This window comes from Schistocerca gregaria, chromosome 8, assembly GCF_023897955.1.
Source record: "Schistocerca gregaria isolate iqSchGreg1 chromosome 8, iqSchGreg1.2, whole genome shotgun sequence".
Taxonomy (NCBI): Eukaryota; Metazoa; Arthropoda; class Insecta; order Orthoptera; family Acrididae; genus Schistocerca; species Schistocerca gregaria.
The window spans coordinates 357409484-357435414 of NC_064927.1; the positions used below are offsets into that span (position 1 = coordinate 357409484).

At 46.4% G+C, this 25931-nt stretch overlaps 1 protein-coding gene across 5 annotated transcripts in view; it reads left to right on the forward strand.

Moving 5' to 3' along the window:
- The window catches only part of LOC126284198 (aminopeptidase N-like), a 1000437-nt gene that overhangs the window by 677633 nt on the left and 296873 nt on the right, over positions 1–25931 (forward strand). For all 5 annotated transcript variants that reach the window (XM_049982954.1, XM_049982953.1, XM_049982955.1 and 2 more), the window contains one exon: positions 21133–21478. In XM_049982954.1, the coding sequence (XP_049838911.1) occupies positions 21141–21478 (338 nt within the window). In that variant the 5' untranslated portion in view covers positions 21133–21140. The remainder of the gene's footprint in view (positions 1–21132; positions 21479–25931) is intronic.

The window sequence follows — 25931 nt, forward strand, 5'->3', positions numbered from 1 at the left end:
GAATCTTTTATTTAGCTGGCAGTATTGGCGCTCGCTGTATTGCTGTAGTTCGAGTAACGAAGATATTTGTGAGATGAGTCATTCATGAAAGGAATAGATTATTGTTAGTCAGGGCCATTCTTTTATAGGGATTATTGAAAGTCAGATTGCGTGGCGTTAAAAAAAATTGTGTTTCAGTTTATTGATGATCAGAATAAGTAAAGAGAGAAATATCTGAGTACGTTCAGTTTTGCTTAGCTGTTTGAAAATCAAATAAGGTAAGATTTTTACCACCACAGTAAATCATTAATTTTTCTAAGACGATGTGTCATACCTTGATTCATTCGGGCAGCCAATTGCTCAATCCTTACACGTCTACTCACCGCACACATCTCTGCAGCTGTCGTTCAATCTGTCATTTATGACCCGTGGGTTGTCGTTTCAGACCGATGTTCATTTGAATTAAGCACCCTACAATCTTCGGTATTAAACATCCCTCGGCGATACGTTGATTTCTGCTTTGAACAATGACAAATTACGTTCTAGTTTCCTTTGGCTCGACAGCCGCTGTGGCCGAGCGGTTCTAAGAGCTTCAGTCCAGAACCGCGCTGCAGCTACGGTCGCAGGTTCGAATCCTGCCTCGGGCACGGCTGTGTGTGATGTCCTTAGGTTATTTAGGTTTAAGTAGTTCTAAGTCTAGGGGACTGATGACCTCAGATGTTAAGTCCCATAGTGCTTAGAGTCGTTTGAACGATCTACTTTGGGTCTCTTTATGATAAATGAATAATCTTGTTCGTGGCCACATTTCTTACGTCGGACGATCGTTGAAACTATCATGTCGAACCTACCGGGTGGCTCAATTAATGTTCAGCTACTCACAGAGGTCCAGTGTCAAACCTTCAGTGCGGAAACGATTTACGCTGGCAATAAAATAGCTTCAGTTTTGCTCACCAAGCGCAAATCTGCAGCTGTGAATGCAAGAAAAACGTATAGGATTGTTTCCATGTGTAATGGATTAGGAACGGGACATGGGCAGGAAGGGTCATAGAAGCGAGAGGGGCGTAGTGTTTATCTTATTATTAAACATCGCTTACACAGTTTGTGCGATATGAGAAGCGGAGACGTCGATGAGATGCTGTGCACCGCCAGATTTCCACCTAACGGCCAAAATTGGAACTAAATTTTTCCAGCGTAAATCGGTTCTAAATTAACTCGTTAGCACATATACCAAGTTTCGCTGTCATACGATAACTACAGTCCATAGTGGACCTCAGTGGGTTGCTGCACTTCAGTTTTAACCACCTGGTATAAACACACGAGCATACCAAGTGCACGAACTAATAACTACGAATATTACAGCTGCAATTGTTCAACCGGTTATCTATTGGGCTGAAGGAGGACTTCGGAAGTGCAGATAAACCTTGAGGTATAGGGAGAGATTCCTTCTACATCTATATCTACATTTTTACTCCGCAAGCCACCTAACGGTGTGTGGCGGAGGGCACTTTACGTGCCACTGTCATTACCTCCCTTTCCTGTTCTGGTCACGTATGGTTCGCGGGAAGAACGACTGCCGGAAAGCCTCCGTGCGCGCTCAAATCTCTCTAATTTTACATTCGTGATCTCATCGGGAGGTATAAGTAGGGGGAAGCAGTATATTCGACACCTCATCCAGAAACGCACCTCTCAAAACCTGGACAGCAAGCTACACCGCGATGCACAGCGCCTCTCTTGCAGAGTCTGCCACTTGAGTTTGCTTAACATCTCCGTAATGCTATCACGCTTACCAATATAAATAACCCTGTGACGAAACACGCCGCTCTTCTTTGGATCTTCTCTATCTCCTGTCAACCCGACCTGGTACGGATCCCACACTGATGAGCAATACTCAAGTATAGGTTGAACGAGTGTTTTGTAAGCCACCTCCTTTGTTGATGGACTACATTTTCTAAGGACTCTCCTAATGAATCTCAACCTGGGACACGCCTTACCAACAATTAATTTTATATTATCATTCCGCTTCAGATCGTTCCGTACGCATACTCCCAGATATTTTACAGAAGTAACTGCTACCAGTGTTTGTTCCACTATCATATAATCATATAATAAAGGATCCTTCTTTCTATGTATTCGCAATACATTACATTTGTCTATGTTAAGGGTCAGTTGCCACTCCCTGCACCAAGTGCCTATCCGCTGCAGATCTTCCTGCATCTCGCTGCAATTTTCTAATTCTGCAACTTCTCTGTATACTACAGTATCATCCGCGAAAAGCCGCAGGAAACTGCCGACACTATCTACTAGGTTATATATATATATATATATATATATATATATATATATATATATATATATATATATATATATATATATGGCTCCTTGTGTGGATTTAGGCCATGCTTCGTAAGCAGGTAGTTTCCAGGAATACCGGATGTGAATATCACAGATCACAGATATTTGTATAGGCGCAAATTTCACTGGGCGCAGTTTTCAAACATTCATCCTGAATAGACATCGGGAAAATAGCGGATTTGAAAGAAAGGGGGCTTACCGTTTAATGTACCGTCTACGACGAGGTGTTTCGAAACGGACAATAAGCTCACACAGAACAAGGGCGGGAAGAATAGCGTCTGTGCAAATACAACTAACCCCCACCTATAACATCACCTTTTTCCCTGTCGCCCAACGGGTACAACCCACGCTCTGCATACAGCATGTGAAACAAGATCAGCTGAAACTAACAAAAATGCCAGGAGGTCTGACACGATAAAAGAAGATATCCCATGACTTTTGTGAGATCAGTATGTGTGTGTTCGAACATACGTTGACATTGACCACGTATTTGGGTGCTCCACGTATTTTTCTTTTCGTTTCCCGGGCAGTGTGACTGGGACAGGCATAGCTTCCTTCTTTAGGAACTATCAGTTGGGCGAGCTTGCTTTGTGGACACCAAGCACCCCTGTACTATGTACCAGAAGTTTCGTTGCACATGATCCTTCTTTACTGTCAAACTAATACAGACCCACAGTCGCGTACGACACTGTAATTGCAGTGTGTTATCGAAAGTTTCGGCTAAGAAATCAAGCGAATAATTTTGTTCCAAACGCAACTTGCAGGCAAAAGGTCGTGGGAGCAGATTTTTAAATAACGACAACCATGTTTGCCACTCACAGCTACTTAAAGTCCGGACTCGCCATTCACTACATTTTAGTTTGCTCAAGGGACTCGTGCTGCGCGCACTGGAACACAGAGCTCTCTAGTGGCGACACGCCTTTTATCTGGAATTCTCCCAGTTCTCGCGTTGCCAACAGTTCACGCCGTGGGAGCTCCATGTCACGCTCTGCTGGGGTGCTTCCTGGCGGAAGCAATCACGCCCACACACCGCAGATCCGGAGTGATGTTCACTGCGGCCGCACCATCATGGTATGCGAATTTAACCTGGCTACTCGCCTGCTGTGTACCAGTGCCAGACTTCGAGCGTTAAAAAATTACCCGGTCATTGTAATACACAGAGTGAATCCATACTGCAATGACAAAATTTCCAACGTTTCCCAGGCATATTTCCTGTGTATTTTAGGGTAAAGGACTCGCGGTATAATTGCTTTTCGTTTGATTTCTTACCCCCATTCATCTTGGTATCTGTATTGCACTGAAAATATGTGCATCACTGTGCAAATGTCGATGCTGGTCACTGTGTGCCTCATTTGTAAACAAAATTATGTACTCGCAGCACTTGCTGTTGATAACACTAAAGCCACCTTTCTCTTCAGTCTCAACCGCGCATTCAGTGCTGCTCGGCTCTGCGTCTCCTTTGTTTTACCATGTGAAGAGGGATACACAGCGGTTGGATATGTTTATTGATAAAGTGTTGATCGATATGCACCTCGTACGTGAGCTATGGAGCAAAATGCTAAAAGTAAAATGGATCTTGTCTACATACTCCACATATTCGGTTGTCGCATCTGTTCGTCTGATTGGTTTCTGTGTCATTTTCCATCATTAATACTCCTTGAAATAGTCTTGTTGGAGTTCTAATTTAATTTTATTTTTCTGGGTTTGTTTATTAATGTCAAATGTTATATATACGCGGTTTTCTAGAACAGTGTTTATGTTTTTCGTGTTTGCTCCATTCATATTTATTCATTGTTCAGCTTTTTAACTTTTAAATTACCACTACAACGTCAAAGATGACATTACTGTGTGTTTGTACCTCAATCTAGAATAGCTCAAAAATGTTCAAATGTGTATGAAATCTTATGGGACTTTGCTGCTAAGGTCATCAGTCCCTAAGCTTATACACTACTTAACCTAAATTATCCTAAGGACAAACACACACACCCATGCCAGAGGGGGGACTCGAACCTCCGCCGGGACCAGCCGCACAGTCCATAACTACGGCGCCTTAGACCACTCTCTAGAATAGCAACATCCTTTTCAAGTTGTTTACAAACATTGTAACTTCTTTGGCGACGATATTCGGTTAAAGTCTGATGATTGCCCTGTAAGCCGAAAACCGGTTAACCTAAATAAATTTATCCTGTAGAGCATTAGCAGTATAATGCTTTTTGTTCACTATAATGTTGTTCTAACAATAGTCGATGGAAGGAAGAATCAGTTAACTTGAACTTAATCACTTTTAGAATTCTTTCGCTTTATTTTTAAGCTTCCATGCTTCAATCGGTTAAAACGAAACCCTTGTAGGACCACTTCGTTATCCGTCCGTCTGTCTGTCTGTCCCACTGTTAATAGCCCCTATTCTCAGGAATGAATTGATGTATCAGGTTGAAATTTTATTGTATTGTGTGTTAACCGGGGGCCTAGAAACGACGGTGGGGCTCCGTCCCCGCCGCAGCCGCAGTGATCCACAACCTCACGACGACTACCGCAGTCCACTTCACACCTCCGCCGCCCCACACCGAACCACTCTTTCAGGGTTATTGTGTGGCTCCACCCCGTGAACGTCCCACACCAGACGAGTGTAGCCCCTATGTTTTCGTGGATGAGTAATGGTGGTGTACGCGTACGTGGAGAACTTGTTTGCGCAGCGATCGCCGACATAGTGTAGCTGAGGCGGAATAAGGGGAACCAGCCCGCATTCGCCGAGGTAGATGTAAAACCGCCTAAAACCCATCCACAGACTGGCCGGCTCACCGGACCTCGACACAAGTCCGCCGGGCGGATTCGTGTCCAAGACCAGGCGCTCCTTCCCTCTCCGGATAGCCGAGGTTGAAATTTATGCCACATCTTGGGGTCTACGGTTACTCCAAGACGCAAATAGAAACTTCTACGTCAATTTGATTAAAATTTGCGGCCATTACTGTCACATATTTTGATATTTGCACACTCACTGATCGAAACGTTTAGGGTGCTTCCCGCTGGTCTAAAATCATGAACTTTGACAACAAGGAAGATTTCACAGTAAAACTAGAAGACAAAAACCGAAAATGGTTAATTTGTACTTATAAACAATTCTGTCATATTTTATCTCACTGAGTGTGTGTCTAGCCCTTTTCTTCGGGTACAGGTTCGCGTATCAAGTCGAAATTTATAACTCACATGAACGTGTATGGTCCTTTGGTGGTTAAAAAAATTTAAGCTTCTAAGTCAATGTAATAAAAAGATAGGGCCTTTTATCTCACATAATTTACACACTCAAACTCACTCATCACAAAACCTATAGGGTTCTACCCGTTGATCTAGACACATGTTATTGGGCAAGAAGCAAGGCCTCACTGTAGAAAAAAAGGAAAATAAGGCGAAAATTTTCAGTCTGTAGTTATACCACACCAAAAAAAGTTTTTTGGTCATTTGTTTTCGGGTGGTTTTTCTGTCCATTGTTAAGACACCTTTTTCTCAGTTATGGGTAGACGTATATCTTGCCTGTAACGATATCGAAAAGTGGCAAAAACTGTCGAGATTTTCGGTTCCTGCGATAGATGAACTATCTATTACATAATTATTTTGTATGGAACTCTCGGTGCGCAAGTACTGTTCCGGATTTTTTAGCTGAATAGAAACTGCAGCCGGCCTGTGTGGCCGAGCGGTTCTAGGCGCTTCAGTCTGGAACCGCGCGACCACTACGGTCGCAGGTTCGAATCCTGTCTCGGGCATGGATATGTGTGATGTCCTTAGGTTAGTTAGGTTTAAGTAGTTCTAAGTTCTAGGGGACTGATGAACTCAGATGTTAAGTCCCTTAGTGCTCACAGCTATTTGAAGAAACTGGAGCTGTTATTATCTAAAACCGATATAAGGAATAAAAGTATTTAGGAACAGCTGGGTGAAGTTCTTTACCCACTCACACAATCTCTCAAGTTGTCTTCAGATGCTGACGATGTTTATTCTATGGCACAGCGCGGAGCGAATTACCCGCTGTCGACTCAGTACGTCCGCCTTTACAGTGAAACTACCTACGCCGTATTTACGCGAGCAGCGCAATAAAAACAGCGAGCGATGGTTGTACGAGCGAACCGGTCTAAATTGAGTGAAACTTGCTTGCTCCGGAATTCAAGAGCTGCCCTGTGAAAGCGAAATGCAGCAGAAATTTCATTAACACATGGTCAGAACACTGTGTCTGGCACTTCCGAGGCCCTGAGTCCTTTGAAACAACCTGCTGGGTGCCGAAAGGCGTGTGGTGCGGTCAGTGTAAACATGAGCTAACGAAATTATATCGTTCGCCCGTGTTTTACGCAGCGTTTTCCGTGGTGGTGACGGGCGCAGAAATCAGAGGTGCTTTATGTCCTCCATTTTCAAAGGTCGAATGTTGGTACACCGGACGAGACCACATCGATCATTCCTTTCAACCTCCGCAGCCCATACATACGTAGTCGAAAATGTCCTTGCTACAGATCGACAAACCCCTTTTTTCAGTCATCTGTCTTCCTTAGCGCTTTTCCGTTTCTAATCTACGCCAATCCGTCTCTCTACATCTACCACGAACGAAATACCGCGATAATGTCACTCACACTTTCCAACCTTTGAGCATCCTAATAACTTTTGTCTTGCTCTTTCTTTCCCTGAACCATAATTCATTTTCTTCTTACACTTTCACTTATAACAGCATTATTATGCCACATCCGTGCACACATTTAAATATAATTAATTCTTAGGCCACAATTATTTGTGCAGGTCACTGTAATTTGCAAATATCCTCATGAGTGCATTAAGCGGGTGCAATATGAAATCACACAGATATTATCACCTTTGTCTTTTGCCTGTTCCACGAGGTTTGTTGTTTTAACGTGGTGTGAATTAATGCTGTCACACTCAAGTTCTCTATTAATATCATTTTTTTGCCCCTGAATGGAATTGTTGCTGGTCGTCGAGGGCTCATAATAATTTACTAGAAGGCTGAAAAAAACGTTCGCTGATCTACTTAATGAATCGAGTAATCTGCTTACAGAATTTTCTTGTTCATTCTTTCCGGTGTATATTTGTGTATTTGAATATAGCTGTTTTCGTAAAGTCATGCATGTTATATCGATGTTATAGAAAAACACACCAAAACGAGTTCGATAAAATTCGCCTACATCCGATGTCTCCAAAAAACATTTCACTATTAACTTTCTCAAAAACAAGTGTCCAAGTGGTTACGAAAAATTTAGTAGCAAAACAAACAAATGTGGTTCAGCAAGGCATCTAAAACACTAAGTTACTTATCTAAGGTATCGTTTCAAAGTGACATTTTCCCACATAGACTTCAAAAAGTTATTGTTCGCTAAATCGCAAAACTGGCGTTATAATACACTCCTGGAAATTGAAATAAGAACACCGTGAATTCATTCTCCCAGGAAGGGGAAACTTTATTGACACATTCCTGGGGGCAGATACGTCACATGATCACACTGACAGAACCACAGGCACATAGACACAGGCAACAGAGCATGCACAATGTCGGCACTAGTACAGTGTATATCCACCTTTTGGAGCAATGCAGGCTGCTATTCTCCCATGGAGACGATCGTAGAGATGCTGGATGTAGTCCTGTGGAACGGCTTACCATGCCATTTGCACCTGGCGCCTCAGTTGGACCGGCGTTCGTGCTGGACGTGCAGACCGCGTGAGACGACGCTTCATCCAGTCCCAAACATGCTCAATGGGGGACAGATCCGGAGATCTTGCTGGCCAGGGTAGTTGACTTACACCTTCTAGAGCACGTTGGGTGGCACGGGATACATGCGGACGTGCATTGTCCTGTTGGAACAGCAAGTTCCCTTGCCGGTCTAGGAATGGTAGAACGATGGGTTCGATGACGGTTTGGATGTACCGTGCACTATTCAGTGTCCCCTCGACGATCACCAGAGGTGTACGGCCAGAGTAGGAGATCGCTCCCCACACCATGATGCCTGGTGTTGGCCCTGTGTGCCTCGGGCGTATGCAGTCCTGGTTGTGGCGCTCACCTGCACGGCGCCAAACACGCATACGACTATCATTAGCACCAAGGCAGAAGCGACTCTCATCGCTGAAGACGACACATCTCCATTCGTCCCTCCATTCACGCCTGTCGCGACACCACTGGAGGCGGGCTGCACGATGTTGGGGCGTGAGCGGAAGACGGCCTAACGGTGTGCGGGACCGTAGCCCAGCTTCATGGAGACGGTTGCGAATGGTCCTCGCCGATACCCCAGGTGCAACAGTGTCCCTAATTTGCCGGGAAGTGGCGGTGCGGTTCCCTACGGCACTGCGTAGGATCCTACGGTCTTGGCGTGCATCCGTGCGTCGCTGCGGTCCGGTCCCAGGTCGACGGGCACGTGCACCTTCCGTCGACCACTGGCGAAAACATCGATGTACTGTGGAGACCTCACGCCCCACGTGTTGAGCCATTCGGCGGTACGTCCACCCGGCCTCCCGCATGCCCACTATACGCCCTCGCTCAAAGTCCGTCAACTGCACATACGGTTCACGTCCACGCTGTCGCGGCATGCTACCAGTGTTAAAGACTGCGATGGAGCTCCGTATGCCACGGCAAACTGGCTGACACTGACGGCGGCGGTGCACAAATGCTGCGCAGCTAGTGCCATTCGACGGCCAACACCGCGGTTCCTGGTGTGTCCGCTGTGCCGTGCGTGTGATCATTGCTTGTACAGCCCTCTCGCAGTGTCCGGAGCAAGTATGGTGGGTCTGACACACCGGTGTCAATGAGTTCTTTTTTCCATTTCTAGGAGTGTAGAAAAGAAATACCAGTAAATCTCTTTATTGACAGGATTTGAAAATCATTTCGAAAAAACCATATGCAGGAAAATATATTTCATCTGAGCACACAGAAATTATTCTCGGTAACAAACAGTTTAGATTTCAGAAAGTACTATTAACCGAACAGGCTTTATTTTCCTTGATGGATTATATATTATATTCAACAAATAGGAAGTTATTAACATTGTGAATATTTTGTGACTTGGCTAACGTTTATGCGTGTATGAGCCATGACAGTCTTACATAAAAGTTAAAAGAGTGTCGAATAGTAGACACAGTGGGTTCCTGTATGACTGAAAGCAGTGCCTATCAGTTCCATATCGGTCACATAACAGTACTAGTATGTATTCGAAATCTGAAGGAGTCAAACATGCTTTACTACATTGTTCTATTTCGGGCCTTGCCGCGCGGGGTAGCCGCGCGGTCTCAGGCGCCTTGTCACGGTCAGTGCGGCTCTCTGCGTCGGAGGTTCGAGTCCTCCCTCGGGCATGGGTGTGCGTGTTGTCCATAGTGTAAGTTAGTTTAAGTTATATTAAGTAGTGTGTAGGCTCAGGGACCGACGACCTCAGCAGTTTGGTCTCATAACACCTTACCACAAATTTCAAATTTTTGGTCCTGGCATTGTTTGTGATATATGTAAATGATTTTCCCCTTGCACTGGCGAAAATGCAAATTTTGTCCTGTTTTTTTCAGATGATACAAGTATGTGAGTAAACAGTAGTACCATTCTCCTTACTGAATCAGCAGCTAACAAAATATTGAAAAAAAAAAATTCAGCCGACTGTCAGCAGCATTGATGTACTTGGAGAAATACGTGATCACACACTTTGCTGTCCCACAAGATATTTATTCAATACCGGTTGAACGACAGGGAGACTATATCAAAAAAATGAAACACTTATCTTCCGCTTTCGTTCAATAACAAATTTTTAAAAAAAGCTTGTTTTAATTTTACTCCCTCGCAAATGTTGTACTTTGGTCTAACCATCGGAGGCACGACAGTCACCTGAAGTGTAATCCCTGCACGGTAGATCCCAACTTCCCTATTGGCTCTGAGCGCTGTGGGACTTGACATCTCAGGTCATGAGTCCCCTAGAACTTAGAACTACTTAAACCTAACGAACCTAAGGACATCACACACATCCATGCCCGCGGCACGATTCGAACCTGCGACGGTAACGGATGCGCAGTTCCAGACTGAAGCGCCTAGAACCGCTCGGCCACACTGGCTGACTCAATTTCAAAAATGGTTCAAATGGCTCTGAGCGCTGTGGGACTTAACATCTCAGGTCATGAGTCCCCTAGAACTTAGAACTACTTAAACCTAACTAACCTAAGTACATCACACACATCCACGCCCGCGGCACGATTCGAACCTGCGACGGTAACGGATGCGCAGTTCCGGACTGAAGCGCCTAGAACCGCTCGGCCACTCTGGCTGACTCAATTTCAAAAATGGTTCAAATGGCTCCGAGCACTATGCGACTTAACATCTGAGGTCATCAGTCGCCTAGAACTCAAAACTAATTAAACCTAACTAACCTAAGGACGCCACACACATCCATGCCCGAGGCAGGATTCGAAACTGCGACCGTAGCAGTCGCGCGGTTCCTGACTGCGCGCCTAGAACCGCGGCCGGCGACCAAATTTCCCTACTGCTCTCATTATGTGAGGGGACAACATGGTGTGTGTTCATCAATAGCTCATGGTTTCTATGCAAGGAGGGTGTAAACACTGTTGATATAGACACGAGAGCGGTGGCAACCTGTGGAGAGTGTACATCATCACGGAAAGAGCTCTTGCAACAAAACAACGCGCATCTGCATACGAGTTAGACAACCACGGATGCTTTCCTGGTAAACCTCTTCCAGGCTATGAAGAAACCTCTACATTATTCCACTGACTGGAAGTCCGAACATCCGTCCTGCGGTTGGTGCGAGAGGCTCCAGAAAACTGATTCTAGGGCGGCCTACAGAAGTTAAAGGGAACGTGTTGCTGTCGTGTTGTAAGAGCCCTTTTCGTGACGTTACACATTCTCCAAACACTGTCATCCTCCTTCCGCAGTAATCACGTCACTGTCCTTGATGATCACACTCCATGTTCTCCACTGACGTGACGACAGCAGCTGGGAAATTGGGCTGTACTGTGCAAGGATTACACTTCAAGCGATTTTCCAGCTACCGTCGGTTGTACGAATGTACTACATAAGGTTACAAAAAAAAAAAAAAGAAAAAAAAGCAGCGTGCATGCGCAGATGACTCGTTAACCCTTACAGATGACACACATATCGGGTCACGTGTTTAACCGTGCGTGCACTGCCTCCCTGTGAGCAAAGACAGTAGCGATCAGTGAGACATTTATGTTTCAGACGGACATTATACGTAAAGTGGCAAAAAAAGGGAATCACGTTTGACTGTGCCCATTGTCATATGGTATGTGAACTTGATGGATATTTTGGTATTTCGCAGTGTACTGTTCAACATATCTACAAGCAGTGGTGTAACACACTTGGCCATGAAACAGAATCAAAATTGTGGCTGGAAATAGATGCTGTCTCAGAGGGACCAGAGACACGCTACACGGCTACTGAATAAAAATCACTTCCAAATCCGACAGGAAGTGCTACTGGCAGTGAATAAAGGTCAGTACCAGCCTGTTAGCCGGAGATCATGTCCGAAAGGACAGACACGACGGAATCATCAGCTGTGATACTTCATATGTAAATTGAGGAGGAAGGAATTGAATTACTGATGTCGACTGCATCGGGACATTATGCGGAATCAGCGGCGACGAGTGAAAGTGTGTACTGGACTGGGATTCTATCCCGGGATCTCCTGATTACCAGGCAGGTGTGTTACCCACTGCACCATCCGGGACATAGTGTCATCGCAACTCGACACGCCTCACGGCCGACCCATGTTCTCACTGTGCACCACCTATCCTCAGTCACTGTCCATTTCCTTCATGTTCGCTACTCTGAGATTACCACAAGAGGTCTGACGTACTGGCGCATCCTGACTGAAGAAGGTGGATCAATTGTCCATCCAGGGAAATCAAATATATGACTACGTTGTGACTGTTCTTTCGGAGTAGGCTGGTGTGGCGGAGTGGTTCTAGGCGCTTCAGTCTGGATGCGCGCTACCGCTACGGTAGCACGTTCGAAACCTGCCTCGGGCTTGGATGTGTGTGATGTCCTTAGGTTAGTTAGGTTTAAGTAGTTCTAGGGGACCGATGACCTCAGGTGTTAAGCCTCATAGTGCTCAGAGCCATTTGAACCATTTTGTTCTTTCGGAACTTCAGTTTACATAAGGCCCATAAAGCTGCGATCTTCAGTAGGCTTGAAATCATAGAACATGGACAGTAGCTGACTGGCGGAGCATAATATGGTCTGACAAATCAAGGTTTTGCCTGTATTCAAATGACACACGTCGTCGAGTGCGCTGAAGGCCAAATGAGGCACTTCGTCCAGAATGTGTGCATGGTCAGGCTCAAGTCACAGGTGGGTCTGTGATGTTTTGGGGGTGTTTTTAAGATGAATTGGGACCACTCTCTGAGGTGACTATTGACATGATCAAACATGTTTATTTAAAAATTCTGAATTATCAGGTGCTGCCTCTCGGTCAACATTTCCACAATGAGTCTACTGTTGATATCCCTATTTTTCAAGACAACAGTAAAGTTCATCAGGTTGAAGAAAATATGGCTGATTTGCTGAAGGTTCCCTCACCCTATTTCATTTCGTTTGGCCTGTAAAATCACCTGACCTGAACGCCATGGGAAAATCTTGGGACGTGTTCAAACAGCGCGTAAAACTCCGACATCAGCATCCCCACAATGCGGTGGAAATACACGATCAGATCCTCAGCGAGTGGCTTGACCCAGATGAGATGTACCTGCATATCCTTGTGGACTCACTTCCTAAATGAATTCAGACGTTTATGAAGTACAGGCGCGTAATTACAGGGTATTATATGATACTTGTAATGATTTCTCTAAGGGTGACTATTTTTTGTTCGTCGAGCTAACTTGCAGCTATATTGATGAGTCAAATGGTGCAGTATGAATGATGGGAAAAAATAGCGTAAAAAATATGGAACGCCCCTCGTAAATTGTCAAGTGCGAGGTCATTCCGTTCTCGTGAAAGTGTCTACAAATCTGTTCTCCCAGATCTTTGAGTGCACTTTTGGGTCAGTTTGTGAGACACGTGAGCCGCCCATATGGCCGAGCGGTTCTAGGCGCTTCAGTCCGCAGGTTCTAATCCTGCCTCGGGCTTGGATATGTGTGATGTCTTTAGGTTAGTTAGGTGTCAGTTGTTCTAAGTCTAGGGGACTGATGACCTCAGATGATTGCTTAGAGCCATTTTTTTGAGACACGTCAGCCGATACAGCCCTTTCCTGAGGCTGACACGGTCAGCTGCCAGTCGGAGGCGTTATCACACCCACTGCTGGAGTTACAGCCGTTTCGCCTGTGGGCGTCATTAAGCAGTAAACACGGAGAGAAAACAAAGCGGAACGAAACGTCTGCAGAGAGGGCGCGGCGCGGCCGGCTTCCCCCTCGCCCGGCTCTGGTTGGTGCTCGGGTCACGTCCTGTTGACAAAAGACTAAGCGCGGGCGGGCGGGCGGAGGTGCACTCTGTCCTCGGCCTACATAAAGAGGTGGCGGCGACCCTGCGGAGACGAGACTGGACTCCTGTTTCACTTGTTACGTGCCGGGTCGCATCCCAACAGGGGCAGTACGTCTGCGAGGAGAGTCACGAGCTCTGTGATATGATTTACATTGAGCTATACGTGCATTTTATTAGTTTAAGATCCATTGCAAGCTCCTTACCTACAATTAAGCGAGTGTCTTAGATGAAACCTGCTATACCAAGCATATCTAAAAATTGGTTCTGATGTAACATAACTGATAGGTAGTGAGTGGCAGCTGGGAGCAGGAGTGTTGGGCGACCAAATAAACACCATTCACATCAAGATTTAAAAAGATTTTATTACGTGGGCCAAGGACGCGTTTACTTAGGTAAACATCCAAATAACATAAATAGCTGCCAAAAAATGTACAATAAAACAAAGGTGCTGAAAGAATCAGCCATGTCCGTGTGAGTGGTCGTATTATACTTGATTCTTCTCTCTTGTCAAAGGGGGGCTGATGCTCCAGGTTAATGAACTGGATTCTAGTGGGCGTCGATAAATTACGTAAATGCATTTTCCAGGACTGTGGCGGAGGAACGTATGAATATTACGTGAAACAGGAGTTATAGCCGGCCGTTGTGGTCGAGCGGTTCTATGCGCTACAGTCTGGAACCGGACGACCGCTATGGTCGCTGGTTCGAATCCTTTCCCGGGCATGGATGTGTGTGATGTCCTTAGGTTAGTTAGGTTTAACTAGTTGTAAATCTAGGGGATTGATGACCTCGGATGTTAAGTCCCATGGTGCTCAGAGCTATTTTGAACCAGGAATTATAATAACTTTGATTTATTACCAAACAATCATTGTTGAACGATGGCAACCTATGCCAATATTAACAAGGTTACAATCAATATTAAGCAATGGGAACCTATCCCAACATTATCGAGGTAAAACCGTCGGAGGAAGGCAATGGCAAACCACCTCCGCTAGAACCTTGCTTAGTCGGCGGTGCGATTCTCCCGCATTGTCCCCTACGCTCCTCATCGGCAACGTCGTCATTTTATGAACTGTGTTAAGCTCAAATACTTCACTTAATTGATAGAATTATCACATTGTAGAATTCTGTGTGTCGCTGGTGTTTATTATTAATCTTTGGGGTTTAAGAACCACCAGAGAAACCGCCCCGGTTCTCATGCAAGAGCTTCATGTGTCATCTAATGTTCTGGGTTGTTACAGTACAACCAATGGCTCCACGAATTCAGACAGAAGTTGTGTCGAGAAGCGCCTCCGGAACAGGGGGCTAGCACTGGATGCATTATCATCATACTGTAAAGGAAGTCCCGAGACAGTTTTTTCGAACAGCCTCGATACATATGCAACTCAGAAATTAAATTCCCATTTGAATGGAATATTTGATTCAAATAAAATAGAAAGAAACTTCCACATGGGGAAAAAATTTTAAACAAAGATTCCAAGACTTACCAAGCGGGAATGCTCCGGTAGATAGGCACAATAAATAAAACACACAAACACACTCTCAGAATTTCGAGCTTTGGCAACCGGTGGCTGCTTCGTCAGGAAAGAGGGAAGGAAAAGGAAAGATGAAAGGATGTGGGTTTTAAAGGAGAGGGTAAGGAGTCATTCCAATCCCGGGAGCGGAAAGACTTACCTTAGGGGGAAAAAAGGATAGGTATATACTCGCGCACACACACACACACACACATATCCATCCATACATATACAGACACAAGCTGTCAGCTCACACACACACACACACACACACACACACACATATCCATCCATACATATACAGACACAAGCTGTCAGCTTGTGTCTGTATATGTATGGATGGATATGTGTGTGTGTGTGTGTGTGTGCGCTAGTATATACCTATCCTTTTTTCCCCCTAAGGTAAGTCTTTCCGCTCCCGGGATTCGAATGACTCCTTACCCTCTCCCTTAAAACCCACATACTTTCATCTTTTCTTTTCCTTCCCTCTTTCCTGACGAAGGAGCCACCGGTTGCGAAAGCTCGAAATTCTGAGTGTGTGTTTGTGTGTTTTATTTATTGTGCCTATCTACCGGCGCATTCCCGCTTGGTGAATATTTGATTCATATGGATAGAACTGTTATACCATGGAACTAGTGGCAGTTAGTAGATCACTGATGTGGTCTGGCCGTTCTGTTAGCTTAAATTCAGATTTGAATGTGATGCAGCAGTAAGAAATGTTGAAAGCACATTGAGGCGATGGGGAGGGATGCTAATCGACTGAAGCTGTAAGAGTCGCACCGCACCGCAGGTACAAGTTCTGGGAAAGACCACCACGGGTGCTCCAAGGAGTCACTGGCTACCAGGCCATAGGAAGCAGTGGTGCCATAGGAAGCCAGACCACCGTACAGTAACGCAAGTAGCATCTCGCATAGAGGAGCGACTGGTGAAAACGTTTTACGCACAGCAAATGGAGTGAGAATTAGTTCTCTGTAGCTGGAATGCACCTTTGTATTCAAGATGTCGAAAGCTACCCATTTCCCCACAAAAACACAGAAAAGTGAGGATAAACGTCTCAGTGATGAATAGGAGATGCTCGATAGTGGGGCTTTGAAATTGTGAGAGGCCACCCAACACTCTGGTTTTGCAATAAGACAACCCTCTTTGATGTAAAACTTACATCTATTGGCTAACGTAAACAAACTCTGAGTTTCTGAGACACTGGACGGTGTGAGGCAACGGACGAGTTGTGGCGCTCTGAAAATATTTTTAGTTCGGAGATTGTGTTGCCGCAGGGACCGCTCGGCAAGCCGTGGCTCGTCAGCAACTGCGTGGTGCAAGAGCCGGAGCAAGAGGTGTACCCCAGCGCCTGGTCCAGGCCGACCGCGTGCCTGGCAATTCCATATTGATGCTGTGTCGAGGACTGTGCTTTGTGTCGACGTAGGAGATTTGTATGCCAGGAGTGCCAAAGAAGGAGGACTTTGTGAAACTATAATAGCAGGCATTTCACAGTTCATGTAGAAATTAATAATAGACAGAGGAATCATGGTACCTTAAAAAGAAACATGTACATTGCCATTATTTTCATGGCGATTCTGTTGGTGTAATCAGATTTCCAATATCATTATTAGTTAAAAGTTTAGTATCTGACTAAATTATACAAGTAACACCCAGCGACGAATTTCCAAAATCTAAACGGTTCATCCGATTTTCTCGATCGACGTGTCTTTAGAAAGCTATTAGCGTAAACCTAAATTGGTATGAATTACAGGCATGTAACTTGAATAGTATATGAGTTATTGGAGTTCAAAGTGGCCGATTACTATTGATCGAGTCAGGCATGAGTACTCCACAGTTACATGAAGAAACGGTAGCAGCATGCTTATAAATATATTTGTCCGTCTATGTCTTTGTTTATATCTGATATATACTATTCAGGAAGAAATAGATCAAATGTTTACTGCGTTTTAGAAAGCACAAAGACATTGGGCTACTGGCCTACTTTTGTTTCTATTCCTTTAGTGTATGTTTATTTGATTTGTTTATGTATTTAATAATACATAAGTGGGTGGGAAAGTAGAGTTTGCAGATCGAGATCAAATTCCGAAGCCTTTGATACTGACAGCTGCCACACAGCCTCCTGAGCTGATGGGTTGGGGGCTTAGAAACATTTCAGACTAATTTGGACAGCCGCTGGGGAGGGTGGTTGATTCCACCAATGATCGATTATTCATTCACTTTGAACCATCACCTGTAGTACTATTAGGCACTATGGTGAGATCATGCCACAGAAATGAGGTGAGGAGTAGGGAAATTAGAAACAGTCTTCCATACTCTGATTATTTCAAGCTTCACTCATTCTCTTTTCACGGCCTATGAGGTGCTCACCTCATCATCGTCCAGTGTCTGGTTCTAACTCAGAGAGCTGTACGTTTCACATCAAAGAACACTGTCTTTCTGCAAAGTCAGGGTGTTAGGAGGTCTCTCGCAATTACACACCCCCAGGATCGAGGGTTTCCTATTCATCACTGTTCTCTTCACTTTTCTGTCTTTTTTTTTTCAGGGAAAATGGTCAGTTTTCGGCATCTCGCATACGAAGCTATGTTCCAGGTAAAGAGGGCTAGTTTTCATTCCATTCCCTGCTTGTAAAACGTTTTCGCCAGGCGTTTCTCTATGGGAGATACTCCCTGCATTTCTGTACAGTGGCCTGATTGCTGAGGCGCTACTGCATGTCAATAGCTTCCGTCCAGTGGCCAGCGACTCCCCAGAACACTTGTTGTGGCCCTTCAAAGAACTTGTCCCTGCGGTGCGACTCTCTTACGACTTCAGGTGTTGAGCATCCCAGTTCATCGTCTGCCACTGCTTTCAACATTGCTCATTGCTACATCACACGCAAACTTGAATTTAAGCTTATAGAACAGCAAGACTACATCAGTTACCTACTGACAGCCGCTAGTTCTGTGGTGTACCAATTTTATCCATGTGATTTAAGTATTCCGTTTAAACAGGAATTTCATTAATGAGCTGCATATGCGGTGAGGCTGTTCCAAAAAGCTGTGTCGTGACGTCCGTTACAATAAGATGACAATGCACCCAGAAAGAAGTCAGTGCCAGCCCCCTGTTCTGAAGGTGCTTCCCCAGAAATCTTCTGGCTGAGTTCGTGGAGCTATTGTCTGTACTACAACATACCAGCTCATTAGATAACATATAAAAATTTTGCCTGAGAACCAGGGCAATTTCTCTGGTGATTCTTAAGCCCCAAAGTTTAATAAAATATAAATAGATGGGAACATGAGTGACAGAAGTATACAATGTGATAATTCTACCAATTAAATGAAATATTTGAGCTTAACACGGGTTAATAAAAGGAATAAAATTGCAATTTACCGTTTAAATAGGACAAGCTGTTGCTACCCAAGATCCAATAATTTCGTGAAAGCTGTGAAGAAGTTTAAGTTAGATTCAGAATAATTGACTAGTAAAGATGCTCAGAACTCATAATTTTGCGGACTATTGTTATGGGGGTAGCAATCTGTACGGGACTAGGAAAAAGTATTTTATAATTTTTGGTTCGATTTAAAACGGCTTATGATAAAAACTTAATTTTTATTTAAAAATTATTAATTACGTGGTGTCCATGTAATAATGGGGTTTTATAAATTAGTTACACAAAAATAACGTTTAATTGTGAAAAAGGTAAATACACTCCTGGAAATGGAAAAAAGAACACATTGACACCGGTGTGTCAGACCCACCATACTTGCTCCGGACACTGCGAGAGGGCTGTACAAGCAATGATCACACGCACGGCACAGCGGACACACCAGGAACCGCGGTGTTGGCCGTCGAATGGCGCTAGCTGCGCAGCATTTGTGCACCGCCGCCGTCAGTGTCAGCCAGTTTGCCGTGGCATACGGAGCTCCATCGCAGTCTTTAACACTGGTAGCATGCCGCGACAGCGTGGACGTGAACCGTATGTGCAGCTGACGGACTTTGAGCGAGGGCGTATAGTGGGCATGCGGGAGGCCGGGTGGACGTACCGCCGAATTGCTCAACACGTGGGGCGTGAGGTCTCCACAGTACATCGATGTTGTCGCCAGTGGTCGGCGGAAGGTGCACGTGCCCGTTGACCTGGGACCGGACCCCAGCGACGCAAAGATGCACGCCAAGACCGTAGGATCCTACGCATTGCCGTAGGGAACCGCACCGCCACTTCCCAGCAAATTAGGGACACTGTTGCTCCTGGGGTATCGGCGAGGACCATTCGCAACCGTCTCCATGAAGCTGGGCTACGGTCCCGCACACCGTTAGGCCGTCTTCCGCTCACGCCCCAACATCGTGCAGCCCGCCTCCAGTGGTGTCGCGACAGGCGTGAATGGAGGGACGAATGGAGACGTGTCGTCTTCAGCGATGAGAGTCGCCTCTGCCTTGGTGCCAATGATGGTCGTATGCGTGTTTGGCGCCGTGCAGGTGAGCGCCACAATCAGGACTGCATACGACCGAGGCACACAGGGCCAACACCCGGCATCATGGTGTGGGGAGCGATCTCCTACACTGCCCATACACCTCTGGTGATCGTCGAGGGTACACTGAATAGTGCACGGTACATCCAAACCGTCATCGAACCCATCGTTCTACCATTCCTAGACCGGCAAGGGAACTTGCTGTTCCAACAGGACAATGCACGTCCGCATGTATCCCGTGCCACCCACGTGCTCTAGAAGGTGTAAGTCAACTACCCTGGCCAGCAAGATCTCCGGATCTGTCCCCCATTGAGCATGTTTGGGACTGGACGAAGCGTCGTCTCACGCGGTCTGCACGTCCAGCACGAACGCTGATCCAGCTGAGGCGCCAGGTGGAAATGGCATGGCAAGCCGTTCCACAGGACTACATACAGCATCTCTACGATCGTCTCCATGGGAGAATAGCAGCCTGCATTGCTGCGAAAGGTGGATATACACTGTACTAGTGCCGACATTGTGCATGCTCTGTTGCCTGTGACTATGTGCCTGTGGTTCTGTCAGTGTGATCATGTGATGTATCTGACCCCAGGAATATGTCAATAAAGTTTCCCCTTCCTGGGACAATGAATTCACGGTGTTCTTATTTCAATTTCCAGGAGTGTAATTTACAGAAATAATTTATGGAGGAGTGAAAGCAGTATATCTTCAAGTTTTAGTTACAAATGCTCATTGTACTTACGTTTTGTAACGTGACAAATATCCCATCTGTAATCAATTTCCTGACAAATATTATGATGCGAGCCTTGATGTATAGTGGCAACTGCTTGTGCTTTTATGAAATATATGTGCCAATTAATAACAGTTTGCCTTAGAGATGGTTGCTTACGAAATTTACTCCTGAATTGTCTCTAAACTATAGTAGCGGATTAAAACTGTGTGCCGAACCGAGACTCGACTTCGGAACCTTTGCCTTTCGCGGGCATGTGCTGTGCCATCTGAGCTACCCAAGCACGACTCACGGCCCGTCCTCACAGCTTTATTTCTGCCAATAGCTCGTCTCCTACTTCGTAGGAGAGAAGTAGGAGACAAGGTACTGGCTGAAGTAAAGCTGTGAGGACGGGGCGTGAGTAGTACTTGGGTAGCTCAGATGGTAGAGCACTTACCCGCGAAAGGCAAAGGTTCCGATTTCGAGTGTCGGGTCGGCACACAGTTTTAATCTGCCAGGAAGTTTCATGTCAGCGCACACTCCGCTGCAGAGTGAAAATCTCATTCCTTAAAGGTTGTTGAATTTATTGTACTGCCTTCGTGTCTTTAGAGGGCGTTCGAAGTGCAGCATCTGTATGTGTCGGACGGTGTCTTAACTGAAGCGGCGCTCTCGTGTGCGCAGGGCAGGTGATGGACGGCGGCAGCGAGCTGGGGGTGGCGCCCAAGGCGGGCGCGGGCCCGTGCTCGGGGCGCGGGCCGCGCGCGTCGCGGCGCTGCCTGCTGGTGGCGGCGGGGGCGGCGGTGGCGGCGCTGGTGGTGGTGGCCGTGGTGACGCGCCACGTGACGCTGCAGCAGTGCGCCTCCGGCGCGGGCGGCAGCGGGGCCGGCGCCGGCGCCGCTGACGCTGCCCCCGGCAGCGCGGCAGCGCGCGCGCGCGGCGGAGGCGCCAAGCGCCTGGTGCGCGATGTGCGGCTACCCGCCGCGCTGCGACCCGTCTCCTACACCATCACCATCGTGCCGTTCATCTGGTGAGTCACTGAGACGCCCAGCCGCCGCACTAACTGACGCCTAGATGCACGTGTCTTCCGGCATTGTGCGGCACAGTTTTACGTAATTAAGTCAAACTCGTAACATTTCATAGTCGGTTTAATCCCCTCAAATCTGTTGTTCTTCTTGAGGAACGAAATTTTTTTCAATGCTCTGATGCTACCAGATAAATTTTTTATTATTTTAGAAGCAACAGTTATACACACAGTCGATTTCAAAACACTTACGTGACGAAAGTCACGGGATATCACCCAATATCGTGTCGGACCTCCTTTTGCCAGTCATAGTGCAGCAGTTCGAAGACCCGCCGGGGTAGCCGAGGGCACTTACGCGGTGCTTCCTGGACTCGGGTAGGAGCGCCGGCCCCGCATCGAATCCGCCCGGCGGATTAACGACGAGGGCCGGTGTGCCGGCCAGCCTGGATGTGGTTTATAGGCGGTTTTCCACATCCCACCAGGTGAATGCCAGGCTGGCCCCCATGTCCCGCCTCTGTTACACGACTCGCTGACATTTGCAACACGTTCGCACTATTTCATGATTTACACTACAGGCCAACAGCTGGGGTACACTATTTCCGTCCCAGAGGGTATGGGATGGCTGCAAGAAAGATCAAAAGTTAACCATGCCACATCAGTATTTACACAGCAGATCTCGCACGTCGGGATAAATGCTTGGAAAGAGAGAGAGAGTGCAGCAGTTCGAAGTGACACGGACTCAACACGTCGTGGGAAGTACCTTGGAGAAATATAGAGCCATGCTGCCTCTACAGCCGTCCATAAATGCGAAAGTGCTGCCAGTGCAGAATTTTGTGCACGAAATTATCTCCTGACTATGGCTCATAAATGTAAGATCGGATTCATGTTCAGAATGATATTCAAACCAATCGCAGACCACTGTGGTTCGGTGACATGGTGAACTGTCATCCACAAAAATTCCGTCGTTGTTTGGGGACATTAAGTCCGTGAATGACTGCAAATGGACTGCTCGTAGCAGAACATAGCCATTTCCGGTCAATGATCGGTTCATTTGGACGAGAGAACCCAGTCCATTCCATGTAAGTACAGTTGAGACCGTTATGGAGCCACCACCAGCTTTGTCAGTCCCTTGTTGACAACAGGTTGACGGCTTCGTGATGTGTGTGCCACACTCGAACCCTACCATCAGCTCTTACCAACTTAAATCTGGACTCATCTGACGAGGTCACGGTTTTACAGTCAACCGGTATGATCACGAGCCTAGGAAAGGTGCTGCAGGCAATGTCGTGCTGTTAGCAATGGCACTCGTGTCGGTAGTCTGCTGCCATAGCCCATTAACGCCAAACATCGGCGCACTGTCCTAACGGATACGTTCGTCGTACTTCCCAAAGTTATTGCTTTGTGTTGGCACTGACAACCCTACGCAAACGCCGCTGCTCTCGATCGTTAAGTTAAGGCCGTCAGGCACTGAGTCGTCCATGATGTGCTATTCTCAGCACATTCTTGACACTGTAGATCTCGGAATACTGAATTGCCTAATAGTTTTCGAAACGGAATGTCCTATGCGTCTAGCACCAACTACAATTTCGCTTTCAGTGTATCTAAATTTCTGTCGTGCGAGCACAATCACATCGGAAAAGCTTTGACATGAATCACCTGATTACAAATGTCAGTTCCTCAAATGTAATGCTCTTTCATACCTTGTGTAGGCGATACTACCGCCGTCTGCATATGTGCGCATCGCTACCCGGCGACTTTCGTCGTGCCAGTGTATACATCGTACACAATAGTGTACGCTGGGCCTCAGTTAACGCTGAAAGCATTGTAGACCAAAAACGTTAGGTTTCGGAATGGCATAAAGGCTGTGCTGACATCAAGCGTAGCAAGCACACACTTAAAGGAATAGCAACTTACTGTCCCAGCAGGTCCAACGGCCTGTTGAGTTACATAATACCACTCTGAATCTGCCGGCACTCCTATATCCCGCCAGTAAATAAAGGTTTAAAATCAATGCTACAAATTATTGAAACGAATCACATTGACACTATGTGATCAAAATTATCTTGACACCTATAACTGGACGTTAATGTGGGGTGTGTCTATGCTTCGCCCATTCCTCATGCCTTGGGCTATGCTGGGGATACTTTCAATGTGCTGCCTGACTGTCTGTAGAGGAATGACAACCTATTCTTTCCAAGACAGACATGGTAGTGATGTGGGACGCTGGAGTCTGGAGCAAAGTCGATATTGTAACTCGTTTCGAAAGTGCTCCATTGGGTTCAGGTCGGGACATTAGGCAGGCTTGCCCATTTCAGAATCGTTATTGTTCGCAAACAATTGCCTTAAAGAAGCTGCTTTGTGACACGGAGCATTATCATGCTGATGCAGACAATCGTCGCCTCCGAAATGTTCCTCTACTGTATGCAGCACGCTGTGCTGCAACATGTGTCAACCACGCCCTAACCAGAAAAAAGCCCTCGTACCGCAACAGCATCTCCCCCTTGCTTCACTGTTGGCACCACACATGACGGCGGGTAACATTCCCCAGGCACTCGCCAAACGCAGACCGTTCCATTAGATTACCATTGGTATTCTCTACTTCAAATCAATCGTTTCCGGTGATCAACTGTCCATTGCTTTCGCTCTTTGCATCGCCTCATGCGTCTTTCAGCATTGATTATGAGAATGTGTAGCATATGAGGAACTGATCTACTATTGTAGCGATTCTTGAGTTTCTCCCGGCGTATTTGATAATCAAAATATCCACGGGTGTACTGCTGGTCTATAGTGTCCAACGGGCACAATATTTCGGCAATCAAACATGTCGCCATCATCAGGTGAACTGACGGACTGAGCTCCTGTGAACGCGCCGGCACGGAGATCCGTACGCTAAGGCTGCTCCAGTTCCCCCTGAGCAGCCATAGCGTACGGATCTCCGTGCCGGCGCGTTCACAGGAGCTCAGTCCGTCAGTTCACCTGATGATGGCGACATGTTTGATCGCCGAAATATTGTGCCCGTTGGACACTATAGACCGGCAGTACACCCGTGGATATTTTGATTACTATTGTAGCGCTTGCGCCAACAGCTGGAGTGTTCATGACTTTCTGAAAATCATGAGTGAATTTTTCTACTGATTTTATCTGATATTTTACTACCATTAGCATCTTTTCTAGTATGCGACTTGAAACACTCACGTTCATTAACTACACTACTGGCAATTAAAATTGCTACATCGGGGAGATGACGAGCTACAGACGCTAAATTTAAACGACAGGAATAAGATGCTGTGATATGCAAATGATTATCTTTTCAGACCATTCACACAAGTTTGGCGCCGGTGGTGAAACCTACAAAGTGCTGACATGAGGAAAGTTTCCAACCAATTTCTCATACACAAACAGCTGTTGACCGGCGTTACCTGGTGAAACGTTGCTGTGATGCCTCGTGTAAGGAGGAGAAATGAGTACCATCACGGTTCCGACTTTGATAAAGGTCGGATTGTAGTCTATCGCGATTGCGGTTTATCGTTTCGCGACATTGCTGCTCACGTTGGTGGAGATCCAATGACTGTTAGCAGAACATGGAATCGGTGGGTTCAGGAGGGTAAAACGGAACGCCGTGCTGGATCCCAACGGCCTCGCATCACTAGCAGTCGAGATGACAGCCATGACTATAACGGATCGTGCAGCTACATCTCGATCCCTCAGTCGACAGATGGGGACGTTTGCAACAGAATAACAATCTGCACGAATAGTTCGACGACGTTTGCAGCAGCATGGACTATCAGCTCAGAGACTATGGTTGCGGTTACCCTTGACGTTGCATCAGAGACAGGAGCGTCTGCGATGGTGTACTCAACGACGAAACTGGGTGGACGAATGGCAAAACGTCATTTTTTTCGGATGAACTCAGGTTCTGTTTACAGCATCATGATGTTCGCATCCGTGTTTGGTGACAACCCAGTGAACGCACATTGGAAGCGTGTATTCGCCATCGCCATACTGGCGTATCACCCGGCGTGATGGTACAGGTTGCCATTGGTTACACATCTCGGTCACATCTTGTTCGCATTGACGGCACTTGAACAGTGGACGTTACATTTCAGATGTGTTACGACCCGTGGCTCTACCCTTCATTCGATCCCTGCGAAACCCTACATTTCAGCAGGATAATGCACGACCGCATGTTGCAGGTGCTATACGGGCCTTTCTGGATACAGAAACTGTTCGGATGCTGCCCTGGCCAGCACATTCTCCAGATCTCTCACCAACTGAAAACGTCTGGTCAATGGAGGCCGAGCAACTGGCTCGTCACAATACGCCAGTCACTACTCTTGATGGACTGTGGTATCGTGTTGAAGCTGCATGGGCAACTGTACCTGTACACGCCATTCAAGCTCTGTTTGACTCAATGCCCAGGCGTATCAAGGCCGTTATTACGGCCAGAGGTGGTTGTTGT